Source organism: Centruroides sculpturatus, unplaced genomic scaffold, assembly GCF_000671375.1.
Source record: "Centruroides sculpturatus isolate CEXI.00-Female unplaced genomic scaffold, Cexi_2.0 scaffold1248, whole genome shotgun sequence".
In the NCBI taxonomy this organism is placed as follows: domain Eukaryota; kingdom Metazoa; phylum Arthropoda; class Arachnida; order Scorpiones; family Buthidae; genus Centruroides; species Centruroides sculpturatus.
This window is the reverse complement of record NW_019385387.1, coordinates 236,453-250,351: the sequence shown is the minus strand read 5'-3', so window position 1 is coordinate 250,351 and position 13,899 is coordinate 236,453. Positions and strand designations below refer to the sequence as shown.

At 27.7% G+C, this 13,899-nt stretch overlaps 2 protein-coding genes across 2 annotated transcripts; one reads left to right on the top strand and one right to left on the bottom strand.

The window, feature by feature from the left end:
- The first annotated feature begins 1,968 nt into the window (after positions 1-1,968).
- On the top strand, positions 1,969-8,417 carry LOC111638403 (cyclin-dependent kinase 1-like). The gene is made up of 6 exons (XM_023384109.1): positions 1,969-2,047; positions 2,120-2,276; positions 2,865-2,988; positions 7,405-7,739; positions 7,811-7,952; positions 8,026-8,417. Exons 1-6 carry the CDS (start codon positions 2,011-2,013, stop codon positions 8,125-8,127), a joined length of 897 nt encoding a protein of 298 aa, XP_023239877.1. The 5' UTR covers positions 1,969-2,010; the 3' UTR covers positions 8,128-8,417.
- Positions 8,418-8,531: 114 nt separating this feature from the next.
- On the bottom strand, positions 8,532-12,532 carry LOC111638404. The gene is made up of 2 exons (XM_023384110.1): positions 12,321-12,532; positions 8,532-8,939 (listed from the first exon to the last, which is right to left on the bottom strand). Exons 1-2 carry the CDS (start codon positions 12,494-12,496, stop codon positions 8,624-8,626), a joined length of 492 nt encoding a protein of 163 aa, XP_023239878.1. The 5' UTR covers positions 12,497-12,532; the 3' UTR covers positions 8,532-8,623.
- Between the last annotated feature and the right edge of the window lie 1,367 nt (positions 12,533-13,899).

Sequence of the window (13,899 nt, the reverse complement as noted above, 5' to 3'; positions counted from 1 at the left end):
TAATATATAGAAGTTCAAAACTTTATTATAATCAACTATGGTAAATTGATTTTGTGTGACAGAACAGAATAACATTCACTTGAAATATCTCACTGATGATACTTGCTGTTTTTGACATCTTGACATTTTCAAGTTTTGCACTTCTAAATTTTAAAAGTAGTTTTAATGAAAATCCAACTAACAAGTTGTTGTTGACTGTTTTTTGTTAAGGTATTGATTTCAAAAATGCATTTATCAAAGAGATATAGAATAACAAATTCTCTGGTATTAAATTACAATAGAATAGAAACCTATTAAAGCAAAATACCATCACCGAAGAGAGAATTAATGATTTTATTTTATGTGGGGAATAGGTTATAACATTGTTTTTTCATGGTGTGGAATGATTTTAATGAATTCGAGTAAAATTAAAAAATTATTAAATTGAAAAGATTTATTATAATTATGTAATTTGATTTCATTGAAGTGATAATTTTATTTGGATATTAAATTGGGTTCACAGCTTCTATGTATAACTTTGCAATTAAAATCTGATTAAATGCTTTTTATATTAACGATATTAAAAATTTGAATAATTCTTATTTGTTAATTCAATTTTTGAATTTCATATTTTGCTATCATCTTATTTTATTTGAGTCAAAGCAAATTCAATAATTTTATCTTCTTTCTACTTGAATTAGAATACATTAAATTTAATAATAATCAAGTTTAATTTATAACAATAGAACATGATCCATAATTTGTCACAATATTTTGTATGATTGAGATTTCTAGAAATACAGAAAAAAGTATTCTAAAAAAGCATCACGATGATTATTTTAATAATTCTTGGTATGTGTCCAAAATATTAGTCTGAATAATGCCAATGACCAATTTTGCATGCCATAAGCAAACTGCATTAAATTTTTATCAAAATTTAATTTATGCAAAGTAAATGCCATAAAAATTTATCTGTATATTGTAATAATTTTGGTTAGTAAAGTGTTTGATTATCTTCAAGCTCTTAAGCAATTTATCAGAACTAATTAGATAACAGAACAAAAGCAATAAGCACAAAAACAGTTCTTAATCTTCAGATCACAAAAACTAATGACTGATTGCTTTCTAAAGACTTTCAAAATATTTTGCCACAAAAATCTCAATAAAAAATAGGAATAAATAAATAAGAATCATCATTCATAATAATCTACTGATTTTTATCACGAAATTTGTTGATAAGAAAATCCAATGGCATTTTCTATCAAATTTTTTTATTATTGCAATACATTAATATATAATAGGTTGAATAAATTTCTTTTTGCTTCAGAAATACAAATATTATAATCAAATTAAGTTATTTTAAAAATTGTCAAAACATATTTAAAGGAATTCTATAAAAATAATTCTGAACTCTTTGAATGTTTTCAATGTGTAGTGGCAAAACAATTGATGTTTAGATTGAAATGATAAAAATAACTATGAAATTCATTATTATGAATTCCATGGTTATTTTTAAGAAAGACTATGCCTAAGAAAATTTTAGTTTTTATTTTTAGGTAATTATAGATGTTGCTTTCGGCACATCCTTTAATAATTACAGGTTATGAGACAATTTATGCATACAGATTAGATATTTTCTTTTATTTTTTCAAAATAAAAAAAAAATGTTAAAGTAGGAAGTTATAAACCTTTATAAATTTTCATATTTAATTATCATATCCAATTTAAAAATAAGTTCAGTTAACTGATTTTAATGTTTAGATTTTGGTTCATATTTAGAAGTAAATATGATAAATGCTGAATAAATTTTAGAAAGTTCTGAGCTCTTTTGATCAAAAGTTTGTGTAAATAAAAATTATTTTTAATTTTGTTCAAATTTTTAATAATAATAATAATGTTAGGTAATTAAGTTCAGTCAGCCATTGATTTCATAGTTTCTTTAATAAATTTAAAGCAGTATGCATTATCAATGGTATTTACTAAAAATATTTGTGTTTTTAATTTGAAGAGAAAGAAAATTAGAGATTTGAAATGGATGATTATATAAAAGTAGAGAAGATTGGAGAAGGTAAATTTGTATTAATTTATATATAAATTCATAAATTAAATTATTAATAATTAATAAATATAAACCTAAAAGGAACATATGGAGTGGTATACAAAGGAAAAAACAGAAGAACTGGACAATTAGTTGCATTAAAGAAAATAAGATTGGAAAGTGAAGATGAAGGTGTTCCATCTACAGCCATAAGAGAAATTTCATTGTTGAAAGAACTGAATCATAGCAATATTGTTCGGTAAATCAGCTTAAAGTTAATATCTTTTCAATATTGTTTGTAAATTAATTCAATAGAATCTAGTTTAAAATAAAAATAAATTTAAATATGAATACAAGTATTATTATTTAATAAATGTAGATGAAAACAATATTAATTTTTTGGGAGCAGAATACTATAGTCTGTAGCCAGTGTTCATTATAATAACTGTATATATATAAAAGAAATACCCACTCCCAAAATGCAATCTTATTTTGCAATTATGTGAACAACAAAATCTGATGACAGTGTCTAGGGTACTAAGATGATTGATTGTGAATTTTTTCTAATATATAACATAAAAAATTATGTGAATTGTAAAAAAATTTAACTTTCAGAGAAATTTTATTTCTAAGGTAAATTTATTTATCTTTAGATTATTACTATACATTCAATTATTTAATTGTTAATATGTTTAGTAAAATTAAAATAATAAATAAAAGTATTTATATATTAAACATTTTTTACAGTTTAAAATGTAAGGGGGAAAATGATATTAATTGCATTTCTATATACATAGCCTATATATGTAAAAATAATCATCTGTCTAACCAAATATTTATTTTTCAGTTTACAGGATGTACTTATGCAAGAAAATCGGCTGCATTTGGTTTTTGAATATTTATCAATGGATCTAAAAAAATATTTGGACAGTATTCCTAGTGGGCAGTATATGGATAAGATGCTTGTTAAGGTAAATATTAAATACAGTATATATTAAAATAAAAAACTGGCATTTGCTAGGATTTGTATACAGTTTCACAGATTTTAGAAAATTAACTTATTTAACCAATAAGAATTACACCTCAATTCGATATTTCCAGCAAAGAGATTCAGAATATGAGATGTAATTCTTATCATGTACAGTTCCAGTTTTCTGGTACAGTTGGTGTTTATTATTTAACTGAACACTTCAATTCTAAAATTTTCAAAATTTTATTTATTTTCTTCTTTCAAAATTTTTTAATTGGTCTTTTCAAATTAATAAGTACTTGGAGTAAATGACATTCAAATTTGTAAGACAATTAATTGGGATGTTATTAGCTTTGTTATCTAAGCTCAAGGTTTAAATTTTTATATATACATACAGTAGATTCTACTTATTGTAATCTAAGATAATATTATCAGTTGGTTAATATTATTAAAATTAGCAAGTTCCAAAATGTTTAAGTTATAATACACTATAAAAACTTTGCTTACTGTAATCAGAATGCAGTCATTGGTATCATTATATTTAGATAGTTTTCTTTTCTTTTCATGCTATTTAACAGCCTCAGTATATGGCTAGCATGAAAAGAAGTTATCATCAGTCTTAATAATTAAAATGATTAACTTTAAACTTGTATTGTGAGCAAATAACCTGTTTTAATTGCTGGCATTATGCATGTTGTCGAAGTTGGTAGCAGGCAAAAACAATAACAAATGAATTTTTTTAATTAATTAATAATAACTATAATTAATAAGTGCTCAGATTCATGCATTATTAAAAGGATATGTTAAAACAATTAATTAGTATAAATTCTAGTTTCATGACTAACTTTATCATCATATTTACTTTGGGACCCATCTAAACTGATAACATTATGCAAAGTGATTACAATTTCCATTTTTATTTAATAATTTCAAAAAGACATTCAGAATGCTTTTTGCTTAATTGAGACTTTTCATCTGAAACATTCCAAATTTCAGTAAGCTTAGCAGTCTATTGTTCAGAAAAGCCTTCAGTTGGTTTTATTTACTAAATATTTATTCATATTATAATCATGTAAAATGGACTCTCTACAAAATGGAAAATGAATATTTGGAACAAAATTATTTGCTACATAAAATATTAAGTGGAAACAAAGAACTTTTTAGGTTCTAATGATTTAACATAATCTGAATAAAGTTGTATTTTTCAGTATAAAACAGTACAATGGGAACCTTGAATAACAAGCAAAACAAATTGTAAAATAATGACGTGCTTAACGAGCGAGGTTTCACATAACGAGTGATGAGGAGAGGGGAAGTCCCGGATTGTGTGCTTGCTCCATCAGTCTGTGTTTAGCCCTCGTTCCACTAGTGTCTTATTGTTGCTCGTGATCACATATTTTTCCAAACTTGTGTTCACACATGTTACATATAAACATCAACAACCATAGTCCGTTATATAATAAGCACACCAAACGATATACCAAATTCTTGGGGTATGTAAAGGCTGTAATTAAATAGAAATTAATTAATCTGACTAGAGGTTATGCTGCCATCTTGTATTAAATTTAATGACCAATTCCAAATTAAATTTTAGAAATGTCNCAATTAATTATTAAAAATTTCTGGTTTCATTGACTAACTTTATCATCATATTTACTTTGCATAATGTTACCAGTTTAGGTGAGTCCCAAAGTGATTACAATTTCCATTTAATAATTTCAAAAAGACATTCAGAATGCTTTTTGCTTAACTGAGACTTTTCTTCTGAAACATTCCATTTCAATAAGCTTAACAGTCCATTTCTCAGAAAAACGTTTTGTTTTTATCTACTAAATATTTATTCATATTATAATCATGTAAAATGGACTCTCTACAAAATGGAAAATGAATATTTGGAACAAAATTATTTGCTACATAAAATGTTAAGTTGGAAACAGAACTTTTTAGGTACCAATGATTTAACATAATCTGAATAAAGTGGAATTTTTCAGTATAAAACAGTATTATGATTTAACTGCTAACTTGCAAATTTGAATCAGGGTTGACTTTGCATTAGCAAGAGCTATTCTATTATTTTCTTTAAGATGCTACTTTTCAGACAATTTAAATATAGCAATACAAAACCAATGTTTCTTTCCAACTGCCTGAGAAAAAAATAAGTATTTAATTTTTCTAGAATAAGTTTAATAATAGTATTGTACATGTTTTTAGGGAAACTTGCATTCTAAAAATATAATTTGTATAAGTTTGGAATACATTGTATCAGATTTATTTAATAATGAATCTTTATTTGAGAAAAATATTTTAGGGCAAAATGCTTCCATTTCCTCCATAATAGCCAGACATCAGTATATCATTACACACACAGTCATAGAATGTTTTTTAATTTGTATGGGTACTGGGTTTTAGATTTCCCCCTCTATGACATCTCAGTATTTTCAATATGTTTGATACACAAAATACTATTTTTTTTTTTTGAAGGAAAAACAGTTCTAAATAACATTACCCACTATAAAATGGAAATCTGCCAGAACAGAAAATTCTAGCATGTTACATTGTAGATATAATACAGTGAGTGATCAGTTAACAAACACAATCTGTTCCAAGACTTTGTTTGTTAACTGATTATTGATTTGCCATAGGTTTTTATGGGAATTTGATTAATTCATTCTGGAGACCCCCAAAAATAAAAAATATATATACTTTCTTACTAAGTTTATTTATATGTAATAATAAAAATACATATGACTAATAAAAATGCAAGACTGTATATATGCTTTTTTATGTTTGCGGGTGTTAAAGAATCTGTGTAATATCGATTGCTTTTCTCTCTCCAGGATTTTTCAGAAGTAATTAATAGCATTGTAATTGTACAGATCCCTAAGACTATTAACCTCAACCTGGTTTGAATGCCATTCTAAGACCACTGTTCTGACATCCTCCCACTTCTTCAAAAAAATGTTTAAATTAATAGCAGATATTGACATTTATTCTTTTTTTCAGAAGACAACATATCTCGCTGACTTTCTTGTTGTTCTTCATTCAAGAGTTCTTGGCGTTCTTCTGTCATCAGAACCATTTCACGTTCCATTATGAACTCTTCAATGTTCTTTATTTCTCAGATGTGATTTTTGTTACTCCTTTAGCTGCTTGAGTATTTTTGATTATATAGTACCTTTTCTACATAAGATTGAACTGCAACCTACTGTCAAGCCATAATAATGCCCAACAACATCAGACATCGTCTGCCCACTCTCTACCTTTGCTATTATATTCTCACCTTTCAAAAATAAAAACTGATGTAAAACTTAATGAGTGCTCGCCCGACAGTCTTGCAAATTCTATAAAAGAATCATTTGTCAAAAAATAAAAAAAAAAACTGGAATTATAAGGGAGAGTTTCAAAGTTCGGAGAAATTCTATCCGATTAGTATATACCAGGTTGAGTGTCAATGGCGACGTCTCCCGCACTCCGAAAAGTTTCGAATTGTTGCCTGAAGATGAGAGAGAAGACCAATCGGTATTCATTATTTTACATCGCTTCTTGTGTTTGTTCTGTGAACTGTTCGTTATCTGATTTGTTTGTTAACCAATCACCCACTGTATAGGTTTTAATGTCTAGTTTAACTTTTTAACTACATATGGATGATATAATTTATCCATAGATTTAGAAAAATTATTGCATATTATATATTTATAAAAAATTCTATTAAGTAAATGATCACACTTCAGTAAAGAACTCAATTGTTGAAACTTAAAAATATGCTAAAGATATTTCATGGCATGTATGAAGTTTTAGCCTTTTTAGAAGCTGTCTTATATAAGATGTGGGGTAATATTTTTTCTTTATCTCCCATAGGCTAATGAATTTCCCAAATAGACCAACTCTCGAATAAAAATGTTGTTTAATGATTCATACATCAAAAGCTGTTTATGATTATTATTAAAATACACAATAATATTTTAAACTCATCTTTTCCCGATTAAAAAGTATAATGCATGTTTTTATTTATTTTAAATGAATACAGTAAAATATTTTGTTGGGCTAAGTGTCAAAGAGCATTATGGCTTAAATACTCTCTTCCTAAATACCAATTTTAGCACAGAATATTATTGTATTATACACACACATCATATTTATGGTATATATTATCTTTTCCAAATATAATGCATATATATATATCCTTTTCTGTTTTTCTAGATTGTTTCCTGTGTTTAGTTGCTCTGTTAACATTAATTTCTAAGAAATAATGCCAAAATTTTACCATCTTATTTGAGAAATGTTAGATGCAGTTTTTATGATCTATAGAATAAACTAATTAATATATGCATTCAGTTATTTAATTTAATATTAATCTGCATATAAATTTTACTTAATAAAGCTAATTGAAAAATTTTTTTTGTTTTATCCTATTAAGAGTTATCTGCATCAGATTTTACAAGCTATAGTATATTGCCATCAACGTCGAATTCTTCATCGCGATTTGAAACCACAGAATTTACTAATTGACCAGAAAGGAATGATCAAGATTGCAGACTTTGGTTTGGCTCGAGCATTTGGTATTCCTGTACGAGTATATACACACGAAGTTGTGACACTTTGGTATAGAGCACCTGAAGTTCTTTTGGGATCGCCTCGTTACTCTACTCCTGTAGATATATGGAGCGTTGGATGTATTTTTTCTGAAATGGCTAATAAGAGGCCACTTTTTCATGGTGATTCTGAAATTGATCAGCTTTTCCGGATATTTAGGTACAATTTTAAATTCCTGATTTTTTTTACACAATTGTTTGAATTATTTGAAAAATTATTTTTCTTTTCAGAACTTTAAGTACTCCAACTGAAGATATATGGCCTGGAGTTTCTCACATGCCTGATTATAAGCCTATTTTTCCCAGGTGGAAACAAAATATACTTACGACAAATGTACCTCAACTAGATACTAGTGGAGTTGATTTACTTCAGGTCAGTAGATATTTATTATACGAGTGAGAAGAAATTTTCCTTTCGTAATAATGATAATATTTCTTTCCCACAGAAAATGCTTGTTTACAATCCAGCAGAACGTATCTCAGCTCAAGCTGCTTTAACACACAGTTACTTTGATGATTTAGAATCCTTCAAGTGTGAAGCATTGTAACATTTGAAACAAAAGTTATATGTAATTTGTGCATAGTATTTTGCTTTGGTTTTTTTTTTATTATATACATATCATTTAATTTTTCAATTATGTTTATTTTATTTGAAATAAAAGTAATTTTTAATTCTACAAAGCACAATTTTGTACATAATTTCTTTTGGAAAAAACATACAATAAATATTTAAGTAGTAATTTACCAATCAAATTCGGAAAAATATCTATTTTTATCATGTCACTTTACAAAGTTTTTTTTACTAAATAGTTAAGAATGAGCAAATAAAAACTAATACAAAATGACTAGTATATCTATAAATGTTTTCATAATGTGAAAAGAAAATATCAAACAATAACTATTTATATATACTTATTACAAAAATATATTAATTAAACAAAACATAGTATAGACATTATTATTGGTTAAAAGAAATATTACTTTTCCCTAATTAGTTGCTGTTTTGTTCTTAATACTGCATCAGTTTAAAACTGCTACTGGAAGTTAGAGAGATGGACTTGAGCTCTTCTCATTGTCCACGAAATCTAAATATTCTTTTCCAATTGTTAGCATGCAAAAGGAGCTTGATAATGCAAATATTGTCCGGAGTATGTTACTTTCTGGCAATAATGTCTTTGTAACAGCCCAAAGCAGCACAGATCCAAAATTAAACAATAGAGCTCCATATACACTATACATAATGCGATAGTAAGTAGATGCTTTCTGCATGTGATTACGATTATACAAGTATAACCCCGAACCCAAATGTGAATTAAATAACAGACTGTTGGCAACTGCAAAACTGTTACGCGAAAATAATCTGGAAAGAAAAATTATTACCAGCATTTAATCTAGTTAAAATAGATAAGTTTTAACCACCCAGCAGGTGCATCCGACATGAACTATTTATTTATTGTAATATGTTCTTGCAGTAATATATGCTGTAGTTACCTAATTTCTGTTAATGACGATTGAAGCCATAATACATATTATAAAAGTTATTAATAATTTCCACCAATTTTGAAATTCATATTGTGTGATCAAGTAGATGATGACAATCAATGTTATGAGGATGTTACAAACTTATACCTCAATGATTACTGAAATAAAAATATAGCAGAGAGAATTAAAAATACAACAACAACTGTTGGTATTTCTTATTCAGTAAATAACACAAGCCTACAAAAAAAAATTTTTTTTTGGTGCCTAGGATTTTAGAACTGATTTTAGCTATATTTGGGTCACTGAATCCAAATATGAAATCAGTTTTTCTCTATCAGCTCTACTTTTTTTAGATCTTTTTTTTTTAATGTACAGTGCTACATGAAATGTGCAGCTCTAATTCCAGTTTGTACAGTTCTAAATCATATATGCAAGAATTGATTCCTGTATTTTTTCCCCATTGTTAGTCTGCTGTCCAGTTAGTTCCAGGTAAATCCACCAAATGAAGTAAGCATTCGGTAATGAATTGACGTTCAATGCTTCAACTAGGATTGAAGTAAGTTTGTAAGTTCTAGCCGTGCAGTGTCTAGATCGGCGTTTCCCAACCTTATTTGTGCTATGCCCCACCTAAGCCTTTCTAAAATTCTTATGTCTCAGTTAAGTATAGAAAAATTAAAGCAGGAATATTTGATGGCCCATAAATAAGACAACTCATTAATGATCTTGCCTTCGTCAATTCGATGAATGAAGCTGAACAAAAAGCCTGGACTTCATTTGTTGAAGTTGTCAGAAATTTTCTAGGCAAACGAGATGCTTAACAGTTTCAAATCCCTTGGGTGTAATATGAGCTTTAAGGTGCACTATTTACACAGTCACTTAGACCGTTTTCCTGAAATTTAGGAGACACTAGTGAAGAACAAGGTGAAAAATTTCACCAGGATATTAAAACTATGGAGGACCGCTACCAAGGAAGATGGAATACGCATATGACGGCAGATTACTGCTGGAGTTTAAAAAGGGATTGCTCCAAAATACATTCATGAAAGTCACGGAAAAGAAGCTTCCTCAATGTGTAACTGTTTAGTTTTATTGATGACTTTTTCCTCTATCTTTGTATAGAATAATATTTGCATAATATAATAATAAAAAGTCCGTGTTTAGTTTTTTTACTTGATCCATGGATTTAACTTAAGATATTGAAACGTATATTTCACTAAAATGCTATATCTTAAAAATTAGAGCTCCTAGGCAAAAACTAATGCCATATTTGAATTCAAGACATCAAATTCATATGAAATCAGCTCAAAATACCTGGGCACCAAAACCACTGTTGACCTGTGTAATGAGACATTTATATTAGTCTTTAAGTGAATTCAGAATTCATTTACCACTTCTCTGTTGACAAATAAGATTAAGCATTTGTTACTATCATACTAGTATGATTAATTTAATGAAAATGGAAAATAATAATTCTGAGAAATAGTATTAAACAACATGCAATGCATGCTTGTTGACAGTAAACATTTAGATGCTCCTGCTGGAAGGTTTACACAAATAAAAAATCTTTTATGTTAAAATTATATAGTAATAATTCTTTAGATGCAAATCAAATTTTTAAAAATTTTTCAAGCATAGATTAAAGTGAGCTTAATAAGTATTAAAAGATACAATACATAAAGTTTTGTAAGGAAAATTTTAAAAGTATTTTTGTAATTAAATATTTTTATATTCCAAATCAAAATTTCATTTTACAATAACAGAATTTAAATATAGTCACTTTAATCAAATATTAAAACAATTTTAAATTATTCCTAATATGTTTACATTTAAAATTGTGAATAAAGTTCTGAATTATAAAAACATACTTTTCTTATAATTATTTTCAAAGAATATTTTGTTACAAATTATTTAAGTAGCACAATAAATTTTCTATTAACTTCTGTATAATTGTTACTATTTCAAAAACAATTAAAAATAAAATAAAAGCAAGAAATTAAAATTTTGTAAATTGATTCTTTATAGAAGTTTTAGCCTAATATAAAATTTACAAAACAATCTTCAATTAATAAAATTTAAAAACTGCATCAGAATAATAATAATGATCAACTGTTGTCTCTTGTATTATGCATATATTTTTTTTATCATTAAAAACTAATTACTCAACATCATTTTTATTTATTTTTTTAAAAGCTAATTTAAAGATAAACTGCATTAAAGCATAATCATTTTTTCCTAACTGCATAATTAATTTCTGTAAATATTTTTAAAGGTTAATCTTCAGCTACATAAAAAGAGCCGTAAGATAACCGAACCATACATTCAATAATTAAAATTGGCAAGATGTTTTCATTCAAACTTTGACATTTTGTGAATGAAAACATTACAAAAAAAAGAAAATTTTCAACTGCAGCAAAATATTGGGGTTTTTACGAAATATTATTATCCGTAATGCAACTTTCGACATTCCTTCCCGTTTATATATTGTCGACTTTAAGACGTTTACGAACGGAAGAGAGATTTAAATAATAAAAATAGGAATTAATATTCTCAAACATGTGTAATGTGAATAATTAAAATATTACAAAGCTTAAATTATGCATATATTAATAAATTTTTATTAGGATAAAATAAGAATGAATTACACGTAAAGATTATTTAATACGTTTAATTTTTGAGAAGTGAAAGTCAAGGTTACGGTCTATTGATTTACCTTTTCTATACTACAAAATAAAAGTAAAAATTCCGAGGTTCATTTCATACTATAGACGGGGAAAAAAGACATTTTAACAGCCAAAGATTAGGATTACGAAACCGAAAGGAATACGGATTTAGTATTTGATGCTATTCTATAGCTATTTATCTAGAGGGCAACAACATCAACTACTAAATCCTATTTTTTCTTTGAGCAAACACAAACACAATTTATATTTTAAATTACCATATCTGTTCAATTTATTTAATGATTTATCTTAATTAAAATTACATAAAAAAATGATTCTGTTCCACAGTTTGAAATAAAGATGAATGCTTGTTTAATTAATTTCCCAACTTGATAATTAATTTGTGTACATGCTTAGGAATTTGTTTAGCTTCTGCAGAAGCTCATATAGATAAATACCTGTTTTTATAATTAATATTCGTGTGAGAATGCTGAAATTCAGCATTCTCACACGAAATTTTTAAATGAAAATATCTAATTTTAATATTTTGATAATATATATTTAATAAATGTGAAATTTATAAGTAGAAAAGAATTTACCTGGATGAAACATCAGGAATAAAAACGGTTACAGAAAATGCTGAATAACTAAAAGCTCCCGCTAAAGGAACGTAATAAACGTAAACATTTTCTGGTGTAAAAGGTTTTAATTTTGGCAACTTAGAAAAGATATATTCTGCAAAATTCTTTTTAGGAATGCTACCCTCTTCCGCCATTTTGTTTACTCCGACTGCAATCAACTGGTAATGCCATCTAACGTGTTTCGTCGTATCGATGATTCCATTGATAGTCGTGACGATAATTTGTGTTAAAAATATATTTAANGTTAATATATTTTTTCGTACATAATCGGTAATCCGAAAAATAAGTTATCCAAACAACCCCAGTCCCCAATTGATTCGGATAAATGACGCTCTCCGGTACTTGAAAAATTTTAACTCAAAGTGATAATGAATTTTCTTAATTGAATCTTATTTTCTTGATAAAAATTAAAGTTCAATACCAAATCAAATATTTTAATTTAGAACAAACAGAATAATAATATGATGATTAAAATTTTTCCTCTTACCTGTATTAAAATTATATATTAATATATATTAAAGTATATAAAGAAGTAAGGGTGAAGTGTAAAGAAGTCAAGAAAAAATTACCGAGTTGGAGTACCACTATTAGAAAAGATTGATAAAACACTGGGCTAAACTTAAAATGGTGGCCGGGAGATGAACGGGCAGTCATCCCATGAAAAGTTTCTGGAAAACTGCTCGCATGAATCCAATCCCAGATATCTCAGAGCAGTAGGTTAACGCGTTAATGATAGAATGGAAAGCATCCTACCGGTAGAAGAAATCATTTGCCCGGTGGGATGATATTATTCGCTTTATTGTACAGTAATAAAGTATATTAACAGGATGTACTACGCGATATCTCGTCTTGTAGTACAAGCTTCGAAGTAACAGCGGAATACACAGCTTCGAGATCCGGCCGCTAGAAACCACAGAATTAAACATGGCGGCTCCCATACGGCAAGAAGACTGTGCTGTGTATTTAGTCCGAAGTGACTGAATTGAACCCGACTTAACAACCAGCAAAATGTCGAACGGAGGCGGAAAAGTCCGTTTTCTAATACGTAAACTGTACAAGCGCGCACTGGCACGCATACCGCGTAACAGCGAAAATGAAAGAAATAATACTATATGTTCGTCTCTGCAACCTATTTTGACTCCCCAGAATGTAACAATGATAGGAGCTTCGGGTTCCTATAATTCAGTCCAGCTTTCGTCTGTGGATCAACTTCAACCGCACGATTCTACAAATGCAGCGTGTGCAGCGACGTTGTGCGGTTTGCTTCTACATTCGTCATAATATTATGCAACAAAAAAGCCAATTGTTTTGCATATCGTATCATCCATGACCTGCCATATATTGTCCCAATGTCAGTACATACACTAGTGTTTTGAGTTCAGCAACATGATTTCGCATTTTATATTCAGATAACAAATAATTTCCAATTTGGCAACAAAAGTTCATTCTTTTATACTTGGACATAAGTACGTATACGTGTAAGTGAGTACGGTACTCGGAACGAAATAGTCTGCCATGTCTACTGATGAACAGAATT